The sequence below is a fragment of the Numida meleagris genome, unplaced genomic scaffold (assembly GCF_002078875.1).
Source record: "Numida meleagris isolate 19003 breed g44 Domestic line unplaced genomic scaffold, NumMel1.0 unplaced_Scaffold119, whole genome shotgun sequence".
Lineage (NCBI taxonomy): Eukaryota > Metazoa > Chordata > Aves > Galliformes > Numididae > Numida > Numida meleagris.
Window position 1 is genome coordinate 672,476 of NW_018362987.1, and position 23,903 is coordinate 696,378.

A 23,903-nucleotide genomic window follows, 5' to 3' on the forward strand; every position below is an offset into this window, starting at 1 on the left:
TAAACATCCTAATGCATTTGGAAAACCAGTTTTAGAGCTAAGTGCCAGTGAGTTAAGTTAAAAGTAGAATTTTTTTGCCACTATCTTTATTACTATATTACGCACTGGGAAGTATAGATTGTTCCGTGCTCACCTTGCTGTCAATAACTGAAACTGACAAAATGAAAGCACAAATTATATGGGAATGGTAGTTGACAGTAGCTTGAAAGAGTTGTCTTACCTCAGTGATTACAAGTCATTGCACAGTTACTTATTTCTAATCCCTCTGCAGTCTATTTGAAAGGCTAGATAGACCTAGCTGTGTAATATTTTGTTGCTGTGTACCACTCCACGGAAATATATAGATAAATTACGACAGATTACGAGTGTTATTAAGTGTGTCATTTAGCTGAAAGATGAGAGTTTGCTTAAAATCCTGCTGGCTGCACTGTGTCTTATACAATTGATGATGCAATTGGCCTTCTTAGCCACCTGGGCACACTGCTGGCTCGTGTTCAGCTGGCTGTCGACTGACACCCCCAAACCCATTTCTGCCACACAGCTTCCCAGCCATTCTGCCCCAAGCCTGCAGGATGTATGGGGTTGTTGTGACCAAAGTGCAGGACTCAGCACTCGGTCTTGTTGAACCTCATAGAATTGGAGTGGACCGCAGATGCAGCCCATCCAGATCCCTCTGCAGAGCCTTGCTACCTTCAGGCAGATGGACACTTCTTCCCAACTCGGTGTCATCTGCAAACTTACTGATGGTGCTCTCAGTCCCCTCATCCCGGTCATCAATAAAGATATTGAAGAGGACAGGCCTCAGCACCAACCCCTGGGGAACACCACTTGTGACCGGTCGCCAGCTGGATTTAACTCCATTCACCACCACTCTCTGGGCCCGGCCCTCCAGCCAGCTCCTTACCCAGCAAAGAGTGTACCTGTCCAAGCCATGGACTGCCAGCTTCTCCACAAGAATACCATGGGAGACAGTGTCAAGATGTTTAAATGGAAAGTTAATCTTCTGGTAATGGGATTACATTAGAATAACATTTGTGTTTTCTTTCAGGAAAATAAAACTCTATTGTGAGAAAAATTTTCTAAAGTCACAGCATAAATTCTCACTTATTTCTATGCTGAAATCTATGACTCCAAATCCAGAGGCCCTGATTCAGAATAGTTTTACAATTTGTTTATAGGCTATTGTGTAATGTAAGAGTCCTGTGATAAAAAAGCATATGAAATTTGCATTTGAACATTTATATTGAATTTGTTCTGAATTATGTTGATTAGTAACCTATTGAAAGGTTTTGGGAACTTACCAAGCTTAATAATAGAAATATAATCAAATTAGATTTTTCAGAAATCGATAAATTACTGAAGGAATGGAGGGCCTTAGATGGCTTTTACCAGTTAGTGTGGACCAGAGGAATAGACTGTAAAAAAATATGACACTTTAGATGATGTAGCTGAGATGTAATGACTGTAGCAAAGATCCCATGCAAGCATCAGAAAGCACTGTTCTGGAGAGGTTTCTACAGAGTGCTAAACCTGTACTTGGCACTTCCTTTAAAGCTAAGCAGAGCTTCAGGAGCCTGTTGCAAACATAGCTACAGAAGGGCCCCCATGGGGCTGAAATGAAGGGTCCTGGACCCAAGGGCAGGGCAGGACATTGGGGGGGCCTAGGGGAGGCTGGGCTATGGGTGCCCTTAGGGCCGTGAGATCTTGTGGCTTTAGGAGATTATCATTCTGCTTAATAAAGTGTTTTGAACTTTGCACTGAGCAACATCTTTCTATGGCTAAAGAAAACTCAAGAGGAATAATTGTTGTCAAGTACATTGATATAAAAAGAAAAAATGCTTTGCTTGCTGTGGAAGAGAGTTTAAAGGGGGAGAGTAAAGGAATGTTTTTCCTTGTTTGGAAATCCCTGCTGGTTACTGAACCCTTGGAGGCAGCTTAGATGGGAAGCCACCAGCTCTGGTAGTGTGCACACAGACTTAGTTGACAGATGTTCAAAACAAAATGACAGCAGAAAATTAAGTATATTGATAGCTGGAGAAAAATGGAGAAAGTTTGAAAATTTTAGTGTGACATTAACTATGTTTTGAAGTAAACTTCCTAGCTCTCTCCCTGAGTGGGATTATGTTGATATACATTTAATTTTAGTGGTAGTAGGAACCACTTTTAAAATATTTTTTTTTCTATTTATTACGTATCATAAAAGCCATTAGACTGCAAAAGGATCTGTAAATGCCTAATATGCATGTATTAGCTCAGACACCGTTCAGTCATTCTGGCTTTTATAGTGAGGGCATGTGTATTTCCACTTAGATACTGCTCCTATGGAATTGTAACTATTTTAATAAATAATCAATACTTGATTATAATTAGGTCACATGCAAAAAATGGGGGCTAAAAAAACACCAAGCTGATTTTGTAAGCTGTATAAAATGACTACTAGATGAAAAAGGTATAAGCCTGTTTCCATATGAAGAAAACTGGGGAAGGGTAAAGCACTGATTTTTGTAAAGGCTGGAGGAGGACAAGCTTCACTCCTACTTGGTAGGGCTGCCCCCTAGCGCACTGCGGGCTGCAGGCAGCAAAAGTCAAGTGCAGCAACAAGATTCCCTTGGCATGTTAAAAGGGCTTTTGCACCGGTGATTATGACTGAGATGGATGCAGCTGTGTATACATATATTTATGTAGGTGCATGTATATTTGTGTAAAGATATAAAATAATATTGGAGTGTCACCTTGTGTTACTTCTGTTTGTGTCAAGATAGCTGATGAAAAACAAGGTTTCTACCAAAATGCATTTTCTCTTTTTTTTTAATTATTTTTTCAGAAAGTCTTCGTTAATAATACTCGAGTCAGTTAAATCTCTCACTGTAATGTTGCCTGCCATTAATTAAAATAGAGGAACAGTTACAAGCTGCAGCTGTAGTTCACTGGAATGAGCAGGGGCCAATCCCATCACAACTTCCTTGCATTGTAATCCTGGCATATTTTTCTTCTTTCAGGAAGAATTGTCCAAATGTCTTGGGACTGCCATAGCAACTCTTGGCACATTTGACTTTTGTAGGCTTTGCTGCTCAGGGTATGTTTTTGAAGCGTAGGGTTTTATTTTCATACATGCAACTGGGGATCCTTTAGCAGATGGATCTGTAGGATCCAATGCAAAGTCACAGAGGAGTGCTGGCACTTCTCTGGTTTGTGCCTGTCATAAGCAGTAGTGGCTCCAGGGTGGAGGAGCTGCAGATGGAGCTAAGCTAGGCTAGCTTCTGCTCTGTGTGCACTGTGGATAGTGCTGAGGGGCAGTGATGATACAAGGAAAACAGTCATTTGAATTCAAGTTGTGTGTTTCCCAGATGAATGAATGAATGAGGAGGAAGAGCAGAATGTTGCACCCAGAGGTTGAATGTTTATGTTCTTAACTTGGAGAAGTACCAATATCTTCCAGTGTCCCCATAAATCAAAAATCTATTGTTGTATCTGAAATCTGTTTAAGTTTACAAGTTAATTTCATGCTGGGAATGCTGTACTGCAGATATTTTTCTTCTGCACTAGTTGTGTATTGCCCTCCCACAATGGCGGTACCACCTGTCGAGGAGCACCTAGTATGGTTTTAGTGCCGGTGACCGCCTTAATGGTCTCTAAATTACATATTGATTTGCTTCTCAATGCCTTTCCTCCCCCATGCTTTTTTCTCGTCTTTGACATTCCCTGATGTATATCTTAGTTCACCAACATTCTCATATATTCTTATATATTCAATTCTCATAATATCTGTGGACCAGTCAATACTTGTTCACTCAAATCTTTTTGATTTTTTCAATGTGATGTGTCTTGTTCAGAGTGTAAACAAGTTGGCTGAAGCTGAGGGTGCTGTCTGAGATAACAGATTAGTCAGCATCAAGAAGTCTCTTAAGCTTTTGTTTAGTTTTGGGACTACACATGTGAATCCTCAAAAATGACAGTATTTGAGTATGTATGCTTCCCATATTGCACTTCCTTCAGGCTTTAGATTCTTTATCTTTCTAGAAGGGAAGGATGCAAGGACTTCTGCTGTCTTGCTCTTCTGTGCTGCCCAGCGTGAGCAATGTGATACAAAACCAGATGTGTTAGGTAAAGGGAAACTGTGATAGGGAGAAAGCTTTGGGTATTTTATGCTTTGACTTTGATTCTTTCTGTAAACAAAGGCATACAAAAGTATAATAAGTCTTCAGCTGGATGAGCACTGACACAAAGGCTATTTTGTACTTATATATAAATATGTGGCTGGTATTACCTTACTGTCAAAATACACAGCCCAAGTATTTCAAAGCAAGATATATAGAACCCATTACCTATATTTTCCATTTACATTTTTGCGTGTGTTTGATAGTTAATAGCAGCCTGGATTTATATGAATGAAGCAAAGGAATGTGAATAGTTGTAAGATGCTTGCACAGTTTGGCCACTGGAGCATATGTGCCGCAATAGCACACTGGTTATTGTTATCACTCTGTGGTAGATTACCATTCCATCCCTAACCTATGGTTATTGATTGCACCAATAAGCCACGTACATTCCAACGCAAAGTCGGGTTTTTGTGGTGTTTAAGCAGAAGCCTTCATGTATAGAGCCATCTTCAGTAAGATAGCTGTGCAAGAGCGTGTCTGTCAATGACCTTGGTGTCCAGTCATGACAAAAGCTCAGTACTTTCTCTAAAATGTTATATTTCTATCCAGAGTTCTTCTGTCATGAGAACCTGAAAACTGTATCTCTGTCAGTCAGAGGAGTGACATGCTGAGCGGTACTCACTATGAAGTCCACTGTTATGCAGGGAAAGTCTGACTCCAGAGGCCACAGGGCTTGGGAGGATTGTGCTTGTGATCTCTTAAGCTATTCTTAACAGAAGTATGGAGTTTGGTATCTTTCCATACTCCTAACAAAATGAGATCTATACTGTAGTCCATTCTCAGTGTCGGTGCTTTTTGCCATAAAATCAATAGTTTCTCTTTGTGACCTTTTCAGTACCTTTAAGTGCCCATAGTATATGAGGAGAAATGTTACCTGCTGAAGGAGATGATAATGTAGGGGGGAAATGCCCCAGCATACCTCTAACAGAACCACTGCTTGCTGCATGGGAAATAGCCCAGAAGAGTCTTTTTTAGCTCGCCATGCTGAACAAGGACTTCTGCTAGAATAAAGAAGCCATTACAACCAATAAAGCTTGTGTCCACGTCATCTGCGTGCTCCACACATATTTATTCTCCTTGCTTCTGGCCATTCTTTGTCATGGACATTTGTGATGAGTGTGTGAGACTTGATCACCTGTCTGTAATCACAGTCATTCTCTCACTGAAGTGCGTTCTGCAGCTGTGTGATGGGAGCACATTGTTCTTACGGGGAACTTTCATTTTGATAAAAGTGAGTCTGTAAGCTGGAATTCTGCCATATAAAACAGGTGGCTGCTTTAGGATTCAGCAAGAGATGAGCCACAAGGAAAAGCACATGGAACTATTCTGCTTAGGGATGACTGAAATGTTTGGTGTCTATTTGATTGGCTTGGATTAGGTTTATGAGGCACAATCATGCATAAAGCTCCACTCAGAGGAAAGATAAGTTAGGACAGAAAGCCTTCTGCCTTTCTACTTCATGTTTTGCTTTGTATTCCTGGATATTTTCTATTGTTCCATATATCTTGAAAAATGGATGTAGTAAGTAGAATGACTTAGTCATTTTCTATAGCAAAGCATGTAGTGTATCATCTTTCAACAGGATTAGCCTTTCCAGCACTTTAAGTTGCAGACTTTCAGGAGCTAAGGTACACAAAAGATAACAAAAACATCACACAGTGATTCCCCTGCAATGAGCAAACAGCTGAGCATGATCCGCTGCTGCTGCACCAAGGAACAGATACTAAGTATGGCTGGGGATGGGAGGTCAGGAGAAAGAGGAGGTTGTGAGTTTTGTGTGTGTGGTTGTTTTTTTTTTTGTTGTTTGTTTTTTAAGGCAAATAAAAGGGTGGGTTACTCCAGGAAAAATCAAATCATTGTAAGCATTGTACTGGGTGGTTAGCCCAGATGAAGTCATCTTATGGAAGGACAGGAGGTGTCTTCTCTGCGCATATGTTGTTTATAAAAGGCTGTGTATCCCCCTGAAAAAATTCCAGGGTCTACAGAATATGACATTCTCAAGCATCCAGATTTACACGGTTGTAATACCTGTGCATGTACCGCTGTAGGAGATTCCTCATATCATACTGGAGATTACTTTTAATACTTGATCTCCATCTGCCAAGTTTTTCTGTACTCAGAGATACTTCTGTGTCTGCTTCAAAGGAACTCATTCTGCATCTTTTCTTTGAGGTGAATGGGACCTTTCAGACTGGGAGCCAACCAGAGTGGTGTTGGCTCCTGTGCCACAGCCCTACATTGCTCAGCAGCGATGTTTCTGGGATAAGAAGCAAACAAAGGACAGCTAATTTTAAAGACATGGCATCACTTTGAAGAGTTGAAAGGAGCAAAATTGTTTATGTAAAATAGTCCTTGGTTTTAGATTCTCAGATTAAGTAAATTGTCTTCTTGCAAACAAATCAAGACATTGAAAGTGAAAGATGCAATGCCTGTAATTCCACAAAGAAATGCTAATTTGTTTGAATTTGGGTTCTTTTCCCAAATCTTTTCATTAGAACACTCTCCTAGTTTGAATTGCCTACTTGTCGCTTTTTATTTTAATTTGATGGTCCAATTGTCTCTTTGAAAATCTGAAAATCAGCAAAAAAGCATTTCCAATGCCTTGAAGCCTTGAATTGCAGACCCTTCAGCAGAACATAATGCATTAATTATCCGGCATCATATTACATGGATTTGTAGCAGTGATTTCCTCATCCTCCCAGATGTTTATTATGCTGTTGTTTCCTCTGATGAGGTGTGGATGAATATTGTAAATGTTAACATAGCGCACTATCCAGTATCAGCATTTGCAGCACCTCTGTAGCTACATGCCATCAAGCAACAGCAAGCTCATTCATTTGAGAAACTTAGCAAAACCATGTTGTGGCCCTCTGCTTGAGAAGCAGCTGTCATGGAAATCTCTCATTGGTTTACTTGTGAGATTGTATTTTCCTGCAGAATTCCCTTCTGTTGATCTGTCTCATATGAATATGTTGTTTTGAAACTTGGCTCCTTCGCCTTCTGTGCTAGGTTTGTGTGGTGGTAATGGAATTGACAGCCACAAAGACACTGTGAATGGCAATATGTTTCCTAACGAGGAAGAAGTGATTGGGCAATGTTCAAAAGATCGATTGTGAACGTGTCTATAGATCTGTTTAAACTTCGGAAGTAAACTTTTAATTGTATTTTGCAGGATATGAATGATTACTCGCCAGTATTTAGCAAGACCCTCTACAGAGGAATGGTTGCTCCTGATGCTGTCAAGGGCACTGTTATCACTACTGTTTCAGCTGAGGATCAAGATCCTCCGGTAAGCAAAATGTTTATGGTAATAACTCTGCACCCAAGAGGGAAAAATCTGTAATCCCTGTAAGTGACCTACCCCTCTCAACAGCAAAGGTGATCATTATGAGTTTCACAGAGCAGTAACTCATACGTTTTTGTCAGCCTGGCCTTTGTCATTCTGGACAAAGGCTGCATTTGCAAAATGATGATTCCCAAAGGTGACAAGTCAGTGATACAGCTTCTTTCTGACAGGAAGATTTTTGGAAACCACTTAATTTGACTTCCCAGTGATAGGTGAATAACAGGAATAGAGAAGCAGGGAACGCATGCCTGGCTTTTGTACAGTTGTGCAGCTTAACAAGGAAACAAAACACAACTCTGTAAGTCTGTTGCTTTGTTGATTTGCATTCACTGCTCAGGATCACATGGAACTGCACAACCTACCAGCTGGCCTTATTGGATGTGTATTGTTTGAACAGAGTGGTGATGTTTTGGGGATGAGGCTTATTCTTGCCACTGGCTTTTATCGCTGCTCCCTAGTGAAGCACTTGATTGACAGAACTGAGCACATATGTTTGACTTGTTAGTTATTCTGAGGGGCAATATCAATTTTTGTAATCAGAGGTTGATGAACACTGGTGACCAGATGATACACTGAGGACAATAAAAGCCAAAGATGTTCTGCCAGCCAGGTTTAATTTTTAATTGTTAGTGTTTTGCATATTAAGGAGCATAATCCTCAGGGAGAAGTGTTCAGAGTGAATGTGCCATGCACATTAAAAGCTGATGGCAGTGCTTTGACACAAATCAACTGCAGCTTAGCTAAATATGCTTCATAGTAATTTATTTACCACTCAAGGACAGAATGCTAAACCAGTGTTTCTGTAAGGACAGTCCTGCTATCCCCGTGTAAAAAGTCCTAACACTCGGTGGTAAGTGAATTCCCTGCAGGTGGTGTGCATCAGCTGCATGTTACTGAACTTTGAGGCATTAAGTTAGTTAGTATCTGCTGAAGTTCTGGACTGTTGTTTGTCCAAAATATGTAAAAGACAGTATTATCAACATATCATGGATCATTCCTGAATAAGAAAGCACTCTGCTGCTGTAGTACTGCTACCTAATTAGTAAGCTTTGCCTTCAAACAAATGGGTCTGAACTGATTCATTATTTCAGGGAGTTCAGCAGATGGTGCTTAGCTGGAGAAAATTCTCTGTTGCTCTCTGCAGGAATGACTTGGGAACCAGGGATTTATGAAACTGCATTTCTGTTAAGAGCTTTCGTCCTCAGTAGATAGCAGCAAATGATTCAACAGAAAACACTCTGCCCAACTCACAAGTGGAGTCACTTCAGAGTGATCTGCCAGTGGAGACTAGAGGAAACTTGCTCTGCATGACTATCAAAACTGTGCAAGTTTTTCATTGCAACAGTACAGATCTCAAGTACTAAATCCATCAATAACACTTCTACAGTCCTGGCTGTGTCCCAGCACCAGTACATGTTTGCTCCTATCAAGTTATCTCACTGATCTTTGAAAAAGGTGTGTAGAAAAGGGTAGTAAGGATTGGTGAAATAGAGCAGATTTGTTCACAAATGTGTTATTGGGATTAAAAAATAAAGTATTCATGACTACTAATATATTATTGTGATTTGTATGCTGATTTTATTTAACATTCTCTGTTGCCTTACCAGAAGATATTTTTGTCTGGATGAAGTATTTGCCCATTCTGATACAGTCTCCATTTCACTTCCGTGTCTTGGTGATGGATGTGTAACTGATGGGTGTATGTGATTTTTCTTAGTTCCGTGCAATCTGCATTTTCTAATGCAAAGTTATTTCTGACTTAGAAGCCAAACAAAGCAAACCAGAACTACTCCTAATAGCTCATCAAACTGTCAGCCTAGTTTTTGTAGAAGTATGTTTTGCCCCTTATCTTTCTGGACTCTCTCCATTTCTAACATCTCTATCTCTATCACATGAACAGAAAAATGTAGGAATTGATTGTAAGTTTGCCTGCTGCTCAGTACAGTGGATAATAATGGCCATCTCCAGTTAGCATGAGAGCGTTAGAACAGAAAACTAGACTAAAGCACTTATGTCTCCCAAATTCCTTTCTTGTGATTTCCTCACATATTTATAGATACTTCTTTTATATGGCTTTGAATGTTTTGTATTTGAAAAATGTGGGGATTGCTTCTATTTCTGTCAAGAAATGGATGCTCAAAGGAGGCAGAAATCAAAATCACTGAGTGCTGAGTCTCGCTTATTACCAGTATAGCAGTCAATAACGATGTTACGGTAATGGTCTTCAAAATCAACTCTTGCATTTCTTTGATTTGTATCACGACTTTAAAATAAAACTGCCCCTAGGCATTGAATGAATGCACTAGCCATAAAAGATAGCCAGTTATGGAGAAAAAAGCTTTTAAAATTGTTTTAGAAAGCTGGTATTTTATTTCAAACTAATGGTTTTATTTTTAAAATTTAAAAGAAGGAAGAAATGTGAAACCATGGATGGCTTTGTTTCTTTTTCTGGCTTAGCTAAACCTGTTTAAATGATTTGTGTTACTGGCAAATGTGTATTTATTGGAGCTTGTTTTCACAGTATGTGGTGTCACAAAGTATTTGGTATGAATTCACCAGAAATGTTTTTTGCTGTTTTTTTTTCTTAGAAAAAGCACAAACTTTTTCTCTGTTCAGCAAGAGTACCTTTCTCTAAACTTGCCGTAATGGAAAGAATATTCCTAGTTATTGTACTCAGTATACCTGGGGAGAGGTACTTTTTTTTTTCCTACCTGCTGGAAACTTCTATGCACAGTACTAATGCACCTATCATATCTGTTCAGGAAAATTAATGTATGTTTATTAAGTAAATAATTTTGGTTTTAAAGTATTCAAGATAAGAGTCAAATGAATTTGAATGGTACAAACTTGAATTTTTCATTGTCATTTTACAAGTAATGTGGACAATTCCCTTGTCAACATTATAGAATCATAGAACCGCAGAATTATTAAAGTTGGAAAAGAACTCTAAGTTCGTCTAGTCCAACCATCTACCTACCACCAGTATTGCCACTAAACCATGTCCCTCAGTACAACATCTACATGTTTCCTGAACACCTCCAGGGGCAGAGGAGCTCTTCAGAGACTCACTGTCTTCAGCAAATTCCGACTTCACACTGCAGTGTCATATTAATGTGGCTGGCATTAGAATTTAAATTGAAATGCTCAGCATCTGCGTGAAATTCCTCTACAGAAAAGGCAGGTGTGTATTTTCCAACAGCAGAAGAGCAGGCTTGGAGCTTAGAACACACTATTGAAGGATGACAGTGGTTTGGCTCTCCAAACCTCTCCATAGCAAAGGGGACAGCAGCAGTGACAGGCATGTAAGTGTTAGAAAAAATATTTCAGGCCACTGAAGTTGATCTGGATGAATCATCATCTACAGCACAGTGTGCAGATGCTCCTTTTTCATTGTGGGATGTATTCATTCAGTGATATTCCTGAGAATAGATAATGTTCCTTCTGTGCCGTTTGACTTCTAAAGGTAAGCCACAAATATAAATGCAAGTGTTACATGGACATAAAGGGTGTGGCGGGGGTACAGGTTGTAAAGCAGGTGGAAGATGGGAGACTGGAAGAGACTTGTGGTATGGAGTGCTCTTGTTTACAGTAGCAGTGCATTTCCTAAGTGGTTTAGAAACTTACGGCATAGATGTAGGAGTGTGCTGAGTAACTACAATGCATTTTCAGAAAGTCACAAGAGGCAAGGGTCAGTTTTTTCTCTTAAATAAAGTTCTGTTTCATTAGTTGGTTGGGTTTATAGATCAAAGGTCTTTTTTTTTTTTTTTTTGAAAAACTTATCTCACTGAATTTCCATACAGTAAGTTATTTGCCTCAGGATATCCTATGCTTATACATGTGAATAAAAGAATGACTGAGTTGGAATCAAGATGTGAAATTTTATTCACTAAAGAATACAACCTGATACCTGGAATGTTAAGCCATCAGTAGAATGCAAGTGTTGATAATAGGATTCATTTGGTCCTAAAAACATGGATTTCTGATTATCACTAATAATTACTCATTTAATATGAAAAAAGAAAAAATCTACGCTAGATTCAAATGCTCCCAAGTAAGAACTTCATTATATTTTCATTTTAACCCATAGATTTCAAAGGAATCTAATAAGTCGTGGCCTGGAGATGTGAGATATCTCTGGTGGTTGCTCCTGCTTACTTAGTAAAATTGAAACATAGAAACCAGTGCTTTTCATTGGCCAAAATAGGATTTGAAGCAAATATCAGTTTCACTTCTAACCATTTTCTCCTTCCCAGTCTTTTTCTGTTTATTTATTTATTTATTTTTAATACTTAGTACATCCTATAGTTGCTCACACTGTTTTTCCCAGAACAGCTTACATCTAATTCTAGGCACGCTTAGAGGTAAAGGGTAACAAAATGCTTAGCATAAAGCAATAAAAAATGGCCAAGGGAAGCAAAGGGAATTACCATAATGGAGCAGACCCACAGTTACATACGTGGCTGCCAGGGATATGCCTGAGTATATCTTCAACTCTAAATAACGGGTAAACCTTATTACAATACAAATCTATTTTCCACTGTTGAAGTGCTTTGTTTGTTTGTTTCCTGGAGAAACTCTGATTGCTCTGGTTAAATTTAATTTCCAAACCAAATCCTTTTTTGAAAACAGTGATCTGACCAAAGGATGAAGGCAAAAGTGAGGAACAGTGCCAGCAGGTGTCCTGTGAGGTACATTACTTTGCATGGATTTGTTTTGTTGGAAAACATTGAAATGTTACATCTCTATTGGAGATGCCAAAGAAGTGCTTCTAGCAACTAAGGTAGATGTGCCAATGTCTGTAGAAGAATACTTACCTGGAAAAACAGGGAATAAAAATAAAAATGGGAATAAAAATAAGAACAAATGAGAATAAGCCAACAGTTAGAAATATAGCCCAGGATAAAAAAGGAGGAGTCAAAGACTGCAAGGTAATAAAGAAAAATCTGTCAAGAGAGACAGAAGTAGGTGAATACTTCTTCAGATGGAAATCAGACATTTGCTTTAGGACATGTTAGTGTGAATTGAGGGATGTTAATAGATGTGGATGCCCAAGCAATGGTCTTTCTGAGGCAGCTCCTAACACCTTAGCTGCAATTATTTTGAATCAAATGTAGAGTTTTGGTACTAATGTCTGTACATGCTGCTTTGCTTTAGGTAACACAAGAGCTTCAGTTTCTTCCAGAGATATTTTTTGGTCTTTATAGTGAGAGACACATGCAGACTGTGAAGCTTGGACGAGGTTGATGTCAGGCTCTCTTACCAACACTCTTGATTTTTATGAGCACATTCCTCAGGATCCCTGGCTAGCAGAAATTTATTCCTTGTACAAGTAGATGTGGAATGATAAAATCAAATGCACAGCAGAGCAGTAATTTGACCTGAAACTTCAGTGGTTAAACTGGAAAGGCTTTCATGATGGAAAAGGTCTTTAAACTTGACTTCCAGTTCTGTACCAAAGTGTTTAAGTGAAATAATTGCACTTGGAGGGCTTTGAATGGTGAAAGTTTCTTTTTGGCTTGGCAAAGGCACTACCTGTGATTGTGTTCAGTAGGGCTGTACAGCTGGCCTTACACATACCTAAGTTACTGTAGGACACTTGATAATATGCCTGATGAGAAAAAGAAGTTTTCTTCATTGTGATTAGTTTATGCTTTATTGAAGTGGCATAGTGATGAAAGGCACCAGATGATTCTGATCATTTTCTCAAAGTGCTTAACCCTCCAAATATTAGGAAAGGAGAGCAGCTTGGGCTCATGGAGAAATGGTTGGTGTAATTATCAGAAGGTGAATATTTCCAGGACTGATACATCACAAGGTGTTTGCTTATCCTATATGTGCCTCTTTTATATGGGCTATCACTGTGAAAGCTGGAATATTTCTTTCTTGTGCATTTTCCCTGTATATTCTGATTTTGTTGATTTGAATTGTCAATAGAATCAGATGCAGAAGGCTAATTTTAATGACCAGCCAGCTTCCAGAGCTCTCGATCATCCTATTTAATGGTTTATCCCATCTCGTAACACCTCGGTTGAACCCTTTTGTCAGATTGAGAGTAATTGTCCTTATTGTTTTACAGGCATTCACTGAAAGTACAGTGCTAACAGATATTTAATAAGAGATTTCACAGGTAATTAATTAGAGATAAAAGCATTCTTGAACAGTCCAGGGCTTGATCTTTTAAAAAATTAGAACTGTTGAATTTCATAGAGTCTACTGGAGTTCAGTATAAGGTAAAGACGCTGAAAATTCAATGAGCTCTTGAAGTGAGTTTATCTCATGGTGTTAAAAGCTTATATTCTTTTTGTGTTCAGCTTGTCATTAATTCAGAATTTCCAGAATTGCAGATTCTTTCATTCGGTTACATGCTAAAGAATAAAATAACTAAAATTTGTGAATGTATATAGAATTATAAAATAGTAATAACTCTTAAATGAGAGGGTAATCAGGCACAAGTATGCAGTTCACAATCCATAGCTGGTTTGAGACACACCAAGATTGGTCACTTTCTTCCCCAAGTACCTGGTTTTGTATCTCAGTTACCCAGCTTTGGATAGTGGGAGTAATGATTCCTCACTTCTGTCATGGTGTTATCTAAGGATCTGCATCCGTGACAAGGGGGACAGGCCCGGAAAAAAAAAAAAAAGAAGAAAAAAAATTGTCGGCAGGTAGGGGCAAGCCCCAAGCGGTCCGGCGGCTAAAGCGGCAGGGAAGCCATGGACCCACACCCTGGGGAAAACAAAGGGAAGAGGGAACTCGTAGGCAGATCTAAAACAAAACAGTGGCACCAATCTGAGGAGGTACAACTAATTTTACTAAGTATATTGAAATTGAGGCCAGTAAAATCATAACAGAGAGAGTTTACAAACTGAGAGTCTTACACAGTAAACTGCAGGAGGACCACGTGCTTTCTCCACCGGGCAGGAAGGAAGAGACCCCAAGTCTCCCAGGCGGCTTCACCACCCCCTCCCAATGCAAAGACCCCTGGGGAGTGCATCTTCTCCCCTCCTCCTTGGAGGGCCACACACCAAAAAAGGCAGTTTGCAGTAACCAGGGAATTAACTCTTTACCTGCCAGTGCTTTACATGATGTTATGATGTGGAATACCAACAACAAAAATCACAAAACCATGACAATGTCCTTTTGAACTGCTTCCAGAAACACACATGAAAACATACAGAAGATGTTACTGTTATTACACTGCTAACAATTTGTAATGGCTCCTCTGCATTCTAATTTTTGTGCAACCACTCTGTGCCCATTGGGAGTTATCTCAGTAGTGCATATGTGCACTCTGCGTGGCCTCTTTTTCCAGGGCCTCCATGTGCATCCTCATGAGCTAATGTAAATGCTGGGGATGTTTTTATCCTGTAGCCATCAGCTGTGTCCCAATTGAGCGTAGTTTCCCCAAAGCAAATGGAAACTTAAGAAATAATGCAGCAGTAAAAAAAAAAAAAAAAAAAAAAAAGTATTGAAGCTGGATGATCTTTAGATATGAGTTTCATATTATTATTTAATTCCTTGGAAAATTTTGTTTCAGGAGAACGAAGATGGTTCCTGCCAACTAAAATCCTGTCTTCAGGGTTATTTGTATTATTTTTTTAGGATCATAACCTTTTGTTTGGGTTTTGATGTAGACATAGGAATGCATCTGAACGAATTTAAAACAGAAACAAAAGAAGATTAATGCTTGAGGTAACTGAAACTTGCTTCTGAATAGATTTCCCTAGAAAATTTCTCTGGAGATTTTTCCAATTACATTGGTGCCAAAATGCAGTAAATAAAAAATAAATTCACATGTTGTTATTTTCAGAAATTACAGGAGAGGAGTGTACTTGACAGTCATATCAGGAACAACAACTTGATGAGATTTTTCTGTATTTAAAAACAAATTGCCTAGTGTGTGCATGTTTAATGATGATGATAACTTCTAGTCCTGCAAGCAAATGTGAGGACCATTACTCTGTAGGCAAGCAGTGTGGATTGCAGGAGGTAATTTCCTCTTATTATGATGTTGAAGAGAAATTACAGGGAGAAGATTGTGTAATCATCTCTGTTACACAGTGATCTCTGAAATCTGTTGTGTTTTCAAGGATTTTCATGTGTTTAGTGTGCATGGTCCTGTACTACTAGCATGGTCTGTCACTTATTACTGCACTGAACACCAAAGCACATCTGGTAGACCCAGTTGTGGGTTACTGAAGGTGCTGTTTTGCCAGTGGCCGCACAGTGCTGTCCTTGCTGCTGAGCCCTCCTGGGCTGGACTGGATGTCTATGGAACGCACGGGAGCTATGGCCTTTGTCATTGCTGCAGGTAAATCATCCAGAGGAGTAGCTAGGCTCCACAGAAGCTATGCAGAAGCTCATCTTGTCGCTACCTGCCCTTATAAAAAGTCCCTCCCCAGCTTTCCTGTAGGCCTCCTTCAGGTACTGGAAGGCCGCTATAAAGTTGCCCCTGGAGCCTTCTCTTCACCAGGCTGAACAGCCCCAATTCTCTCAGCCTGTCCTTGTAGGGGAGGTGTTCCAGCCCTCCGACCATCTTCGTGGCCCTCTTCTGGACCTGTTCCAACAGCTCCATGTCCTTCTTGTGTTGGGGGCTCCAGAACTGGACACAAACAGCTACCTCAAATTTATTCCGATATATTTCAGTTCAGAGTGTGTATTTTGAATGAGCATTTGATTGTGCTTCTGTTGTATCAAGAAAATGTTGGTTTTATTTACTGAGCTTGAAACACTTTGGCAAATACTTCTGTTCAAGTTCACAGAAGTTTCCTAACAGTAAGAGACTGGCCTGGTACATTTAAATACATTGTCAGGAACAGCAAAGCTCTTTTGTAGCACAGTGTTGAAATCAGATACAAAATACCAATTTGCTATTAATGAAGCTTTTGGTTTGGGATATTTTGTCTGTTTGAATACAATGTAAAGTCTGAGGTCCAGGCTTGGCAGCATTAAGAAGCTGCAGTGATGCCAATAGCAGAACCTGCCTTTGTAAGTGCTTCTCTTAATCTACTCATTTTTGTGAAATGTATCTGCATATCCAGGTAACAACAACTTAGCTGCGCTATCAGTTAGAATCATAGAATCATAGAATTAGCTAGGTTGGAAAAGACCTACAAGATCACCTAGTCCAACCATCCACCTACCACCAATAATCCCACGAAACCATGTCTCTCAACGCTATATCTAAACGTTTCTTGAACACCTCCAGGGACGGTGACTCCACCACCTCCCTGGGCAGCCCATTCCAGCGCCTGACCACTCTTTCAGAAAAGTAGTATTTCCTAATGTCCAGCCTAAATCTCCCTTGGCGCAACTTGAGGCCATTCCCCCTCGTCCTGTCACCAGTTACAAGGGAGAAGAGGCTGACCCCTCCACTGTTGTACAGAAATCAGCATGCAAAAGAAAAGAAGAAATATATGTATATAATAGGCACAAAGGAAATAGCTTTCTCTGCTTTCAGCACCTTGTTTGGCACTTTCTTTCCTTCTATTTAGCACATAGCTTATATTCTTAGTGGCTCCCAGTGATTTAGGAAGCTGCTACTTTGTCACCTTTCGGCCTTTGGGAACAAGCAAATTACTAGTGAGCAATAACAATATTAGTGAAGGGTTATTTGCGAATGAAGGTAACCTGCTAAAGTTCAGCCTATCTCAGACATCCTCTGTAACCAGTGGAAGGATACATCCCATCCAAAAAGAGGTTGGTGATAACTCCCGGATACTTCCCTTCCCTAATTCACATGTGGCCCAGACACTGTCCTTCTGATACTGGATACTTCTCCAGATGCATGCAGGAAAGCAGCTGTTGCAACAGAGACTGGGGTGCTACAGGAGATCTCTTCTCTGGATCAGCGGTTGGTGAAACTGCCGTACTGTACCTTTTATCCAGGAAAAAACTGTGCAGAACATAATTTGTCTCTTCTTGGTCACCCACCAAGTCAAAAACAATGAAAAAAATTAAGATAATGAAAGTCAGTGATGAAACATGATTTGCACTATTTGAGTGAAGGGGCTATGTTTGTAATGTAGAATAATGGGAATGACTGCAATGAACAGTTTTCCTGACTCAGTTGCAAACATGACACAGAACAGTTCCAGCGCTGTAAGTGTGTGAGAGATACTGCAGAAGAGATGAGTGAGACAGAGAAATGATGTGGCCAGCACTGCCAGGGAAGGTGACAGCATTGAAGGATGCAACCTGAAGGTCAGGAGGGCTCCAGAAGGGGTTTCCCGTTCCCTTGAAGAGAACAGTGAAACTTTGTCTTCCAGCATCATCTCTGCCCTCTGCACTGATGGGTGCAGGAAGGGGAGCATTGGCACTCTGGAGATCCCAGGGACAAGCCTCATCTTCTGCTTTGGATTTTGGGACTAGTTCGGTCACACAGATCAGTGCAGGCTGCCAGGGCTCTCCTGTGAGAACCAGCTGCCTGTGAGCTGTGCTGACAGGCATGGTCATTCCATGTGCTCTGAAGGTCCCTGGAAGGGTGACTGCTGAAAGGAGAGCACTGCAATGAAAAGGATACATTAAGAAACTTCATTCTGAAGAATAAGCGTTACGTATTTTAGGCACTTAGTGGTAAAACAGTTAAGTGAATGGCCTCCTATTAGAAAACACTGAGTTACTGATCTGAAAGATCCATCCGAAAGATCCATCCTTCTGGCTGTGCCTCTTCTGATTCTCTTCTTAATTTTGGTATTTTTGGGTGCGCATGCATGCAGACAGTTTGTGACACATGCACAGATGCACAGGCTATCTTTGCGTGTTGTCATGGTTTTATGATTTTTTATGAATCTAATACCATTTTGCCAAGTGAGACTGAAAGGCTATTAAAAATGAGATCTTAACTGCAAAAAAAAAAAAAAAAGTCAACGGTTTACGGGCATTCAGCCCAGTTCCGTGACGAATGGGGCGGGGAACCCATGGACCTATGCCCCGGGGAAAGGGAAAAGGGAAAAAAAAAGGGTAGGGAGATGGGCCTGAGAGCAAAAACAGCGGCAACAATCTGAGGAGAAACAAACTACTTTACTAAATAAGATATCGAATTGCAAAATAACACACTATAATACAATATAATTACAATTTAAGCTAATAAATCCAATACAGTGTGAGAGAATGTCCAAAAATCAAGGTAAGCCTTACTCTAATACCGATGATAAGACGGCTGGGGAGCAAGATGCTACTGGGATGAGAGACGGGTGGAAAGAGCACAAGGTCTTGTGATCTGCAAGTTTTTATCTTTCCCTCTGACCGGAAATGGTAACAGAGGAGCAAAGTCCCCTGGGAAATGTAGTAGTCCTTCTCTTCCGAGAACCAGGTACATTCACTACATGATGTTACGATGTGGAATACCAATAACCGAAAATCATAAAACCATGACACTTGTTCTTGCAATTAAGGTGGGACTGAACAGTTAGTCACAAGGCTGCTAAAATCCATCCGCAAACCTGCTTTTTTCTGGTACCAGTGTTAGCACAGATGCATTCTCTTTGTTTTCCAAGGTTGTGCTTAGAACCAGCCATGGTGTCTAATGGCAAGAGGAAAATCCCCTCTGTTACAGGTCAAGGCCACAGGTGTCCTGTCACGTCTCAGGGGCATTTTCTCACAACCATTTTGAGTTCTCCTCATGGACAAGCAGAGCATGGATGGGAGCATTTAGGTGGTGGTTCCAAAATGTCTGATGCTCTCCTGCAGACTATGCATTCATTGGAATATGTTGAAAAGTATCACAGGCCGCGTCATCTGCATGCTTTAGTTCCTGGAAATGAGGATTTTGAAACATATAAGTTCTTCAACAGCCAGTTTTGGAGAAAAGGAAAACTTTCAGATGCTGCTGTTTGATTTGTACATGGAACAGTCCTTTTAGGGTGCATGGTAGCTTTTCCCAAGGAACCTGGTGCCCTTCTCATTTGTCCCCTCTAAAAAAGTACGTGGGTACTACATAGGCAGACTGTCCTGTGTTAGAACTGTAGTCTGACTTTTCAGAAGTGCAGTACTCAAATCTTCCCATCATCAGCTTTCAGGACACAGTGAGGAAGCATTTGAAATTCTTAGAATATTTAGACATTTCCTGAACCAGAAAGGAGATTTTATAATTCAGATGTTAAACTGTTGTTGAAAGATATGCTGGTTAAGATATGTTGGTTACAACATTAACCCATGGCCTTCTTTGGTAATTTAAAAAAAAAAAAAGTAATAATAATTATGGCCACTGTTTCTGTCTGTGTTTACATATATTCTTTGACCTCAGGAGTTTTTCAGCTCACTTCTATATGTAATCTTGACAAATCTGTGATGATTTTTCTTAATCGACCTCTTGTATGTCACAGTATCACAAAAGATATTTTAGGGGGGAAATGCTAATGAACAAACCCAATTCTTAGGCAGGCAAGCTGCCAAGTCTTTGTACTGGTCTGTTGACCACTGTTGCATTTTAAATCTTGAGTAACTTAAGGAAGAGTGCAAAAATAAAGGATATTAATGTAGTTTTGTTTCTGCCTTCCAGGGCACACCAGCAAGTCGAGTCCGGTACAAAGTAGATGTTGTCCAGTTTCCTTACAGTGCCAGCATTTTTGATGTGGAGGAAACCTCAGGACGTGTAGTAACCCGAGTAAACCTAAATGAAGAGCCAAGTACAGTGTTTAAGGTATGAACTCATGTAGCTGTATATTGTCAATGGAAATGCTTCTTGCAGTTAGTATTATTCCTCTCACATTTGTCTTTCTAGCTTTATATTTCATAGAAATATATGAAATTCTTATTTGTTTCTTCAGTTTCTTAGTTTCTTTCTGGTACACATTTCCTGGCCTTTTTGATTTCAGAAAGATCTTGGATGGATGTGTTTGTTTGCTGGTGTTTGGTAAGAAAAAGAAATAAGGTGGCAAATGAAGGAAACCTCAGTTTTTGAAAGTTAATATTGCTGATGTTTCATTTTCAACCAGGCTGTCAGCACAACAGTTTTGTGAAAGATTTGTAAGAATGGCAGTATATCCTGTAAGGAAAGTTAATGCGCAGTTGGGTACATTGGGACTTCTGTTCTTAAGTGCCGTAATGTAAAAACACTGGCTTTAAGGAAACGTAAATTACTGTTGTGCTGTTACTGTTCCCAAGGAGTCTCAAGTGTAGTTAGCCTGAAGTAATTTATTATTTCAATCAAAATCATTGGGACAGAGCTCCCTTCTTAAATCCATGAATGAAGGAGTTAGCTGAAAATGAAAACTGAAGTCTTTCAGTAAGCAAAACAATGTAGCTTATAATACATCAGGATTTATATATGATTTCCCTACATGGGACCTGCCAACCTTCTGAATCTTCATTAAGGTATGTTTAGTTTCTTCTTGCTTTTCAATTAATTCTTTTTGAATGGAGAATGAAAGGGAGATTTGTGTACTTTTCTGTTATAAGGAAGTAAAATTATCCACCATTTTCTACTTCTTAGAGTCATGTCAAGTGCTACTATGAGCTTTAGTAGATTTTAAATGCTGTCTCTGTTTTAGGAACTTGGGGCACTGCTAATTTGAGTTATTTTCAGTTTTTAATTAACGTAGTAAAACTGAAAGGTGAAGAGAATTGTCTCTTGATTAACCAGAGGGAAGCTTTTCACCGTGATTACTTTGTGTGACTGTTTTCTGAAGCTCTTTTGTAGTGAAAGAAAGTCTCTGACTTGCTAGACCCTGAAACTACAAAAAGTGCTGTTGCAAGTCAAGACAAAAAATGCTGTTGCCTATACTAAGAGAGTGATTTTCTGCACTGTTTATAGCTAGTGGTCATTGCATATGATGATGGAGATCCTGTGAAGTTCAACACCACTACCATAGAAATTGCTGTACTTCAACCTTCAGTAATCCCACGGTTCACGCAGGATGAATACAGGTAAAGCATTTATTCATTCACATTACAGCTGTCATTGTTTAAGCTGAAATGAGTTCCTGTTTGAATGCCAGTCTGATACATGTTGGTTACAGTGTGGAAGCACTTCCCCTGCATTCACTTCGAATTGTGTTCCTTCCCTTGTTCCATTTGACTCACAGGAAGAAATAAGTCACAAAAATAAGGTTTGAACCAGTGCACCAGAAACCTCATGTGCTTAGAGCTGATAATGCATTTACTGATGTTAACTCTTCTTTAGGAAATAGAATTTGATGCCATTCTGAGGAAAGAGCTAACGCTTGAGTCCACCAGAAGAAGAAATGTGTGCAATTACATGCAGTACTCTGATTTGTCAAAGTCAGGGTAGCAAAATATTTCAGAGTTGTTTCTTTCTCTTAGCCTCAAGTTTTTTGGCGGACAGCCATTCCCTAATCTTAGCAGATAGTACTGCATTGTTACCATCTTAATAGGTTGTCTCCAACTGAAAAGTTGTGGGCTGTGGTTGGCAATAGCAAGAGGCTTGTTTTAAATTTTCCCCTTAGCTGTTGAAAATGTCAGTCACGTGGATAAACAAAAATTTCTGTGCAACAGAGGTATAGCTGGGATCACTGGGGCTTCAGGTTGTTGTCTCCGGTCAGTTTGAGTACGTTTTAATCCTGTGCACCATTTGTGTTGGACAAGAGCTCCTGTTCAGTATCTTTATTGATGACCTGGATGAGGGCATTGAGTGCATCCTCAGTAAGTTTGCAGATGGCTCCAAGTTGGGAGGAAGTGTCAATCTGTCTGAGGGTAGGAAGGCCCTGCAGAGGGATCTGGACTGGCCGGATTGCTGGTCTGAGGCCAGTGGGATGAAGTTCAACAAGACCAAGTGTCGGGTCCTGCACTTTGGCTACAACAACCCCAGGCAGAGTGGCTGGAAGCCTGTGTAGAGGAAACTGACCTGGGGGTATTGGTCAACACTCGGATGCTAGGAAAAATTTCTTCTCTGAGAGAGCAGTCAGGCACTGGAATGGGCTGCCCAGGGAGGTGGTGGGAGGTGGTGGAGTCACCGTCCCTGGAGGTGTTCAAGAAACGTTTAGATATTGTACCAAGGGACATGGGTTAGTGGGAAATATTGGTGATAAGTGGATAGTTGGACTGGATGATCTTAGAGGTCTTTTCCAACCTTGGTGATTCTATGATTCTAAGAGGGAATTCATGCGTGATCTCTTTGATGTGTAGGTTATTATTATTGCTACTCAGTCGTGATTTGAAACACTGACAATTTAATAAAAAAAATCAACCCTCATTTTCTTAAAATGAAGTGAAAAAACAAACTGATGCTCAGGCTGTTTAGTTTGTTATGTTTGGTTTCAGTGAAAGTGTTCATAAAGAGTTTCTGACATTTTTATGATAATAGGAAATAACGAGATCAGTGTGCAGAGCCTCCCTATCTCAAGACATTATAACTTTGCTGCAGTATGTGCTCTTGCATCAATTGTAACACTATAATCAGTATCAGAATATTAATGGGTTTTATGAATCTAATTTCAAAGCCAAATACTGTTTGCAATCAGGAAGCAGAAACAGAATGTAGCATTATTGGCTTTGCCAGACTCAAGTGACAAGTCATTGTCTGCTATTTCAGGAGATTTAGAGAAAAAATCATGATGTGCATTGTTTTTTCTCATGATTAGAGTATCAGAATCTCAAAGCCATACCATAAATATAAGGAAAGACTCTCCTGACAATTTTTCTTGTAGTGTGTCTCTAGCAAAGTTAAATCACATTTATAAAAGAAGGCAAGTGGGAGAAAATACCTTGAACCTACAACCAGAATTGTGCTAATGAAGGCATCTAATTGAAATGTTGGATAGTAACTATGGAGAGGAGGAAGGAGTAGAAAATGCAAAGTCTCGGTGTCCAGTGTGATTTCCTGTTACTCAGTCTCAGGCTATAAAGAGTAAGTTGATGAAAAGAGGGAGAAGAGGAAAAAACGTTTCATTTCAGACTTGAGAAAATTATTCCAGCAGTAGTGTTTAAGAAGACATGATGTTGAGACCTTTCCAAGACATTCTACATCTTGGGTAAACTCCAAAAGCTAATTCACCATGCCTCAGGAGCCAGCACAGCTGCTGGAGAAGCTAAGGGGACTCTTCACTTCTGGGTGCACGCTTAGTGATGCCATTTGTTTACTTTTATAACTTTTTCAAATGACCACCTGAACAGAGCCCAGAACATGACTACGGCCTTGGGAGTGCTTGGAATGCAGTGGGGTCCTCTTGTACAGCGTAGAAGAGTTATCTTGCGCTTCCATGTTAAGCATCACATGGTCTTTGCTTGCAGGATTGTGGGAAGGGGACCTAAGCTGTAAGTGTGCAGTTAGAGTTGATGTTACCTTCTGAACCAAGCATCTTTTCCTGAGGCCACCTTGAGCTTCAATTTCATCCCAGGAGATAGGACCTCTATTTACCTACAGTAAAGGAAGCTTAAAGTAAAAAACAGTCCATATACCCTAAATACCTTTAGATGACAACTCAGTAACCCCTCTT

General features: G+C 39.9%; 1 protein-coding gene across 24 annotated transcripts in view; it reads left to right on the forward strand.

Annotated features, from left to right (window-relative positions):
- PCDH15 (protocadherin related 15) overlaps nt 1–23,903 on the forward strand; it is a 736,955-nt gene that overhangs the window by 621,564 nt on the left and 91,488 nt on the right. For all 24 annotated transcript variants that reach the window (XM_021381881.1, XM_021381890.1, XM_021381879.1 and 21 more), the window contains 3 exons: nt 7,333–7,449; nt 20,009–20,149; nt 21,263–21,375. In XM_021381881.1, coding sequence (XP_021237556.1) covers nt 7,333–7,449; nt 20,009–20,149; nt 21,263–21,375 — 371 coding nt within the window. The remainder of the gene's footprint in view (nt 1–7,332; nt 7,450–20,008; nt 20,150–21,262; nt 21,376–23,903) is intronic.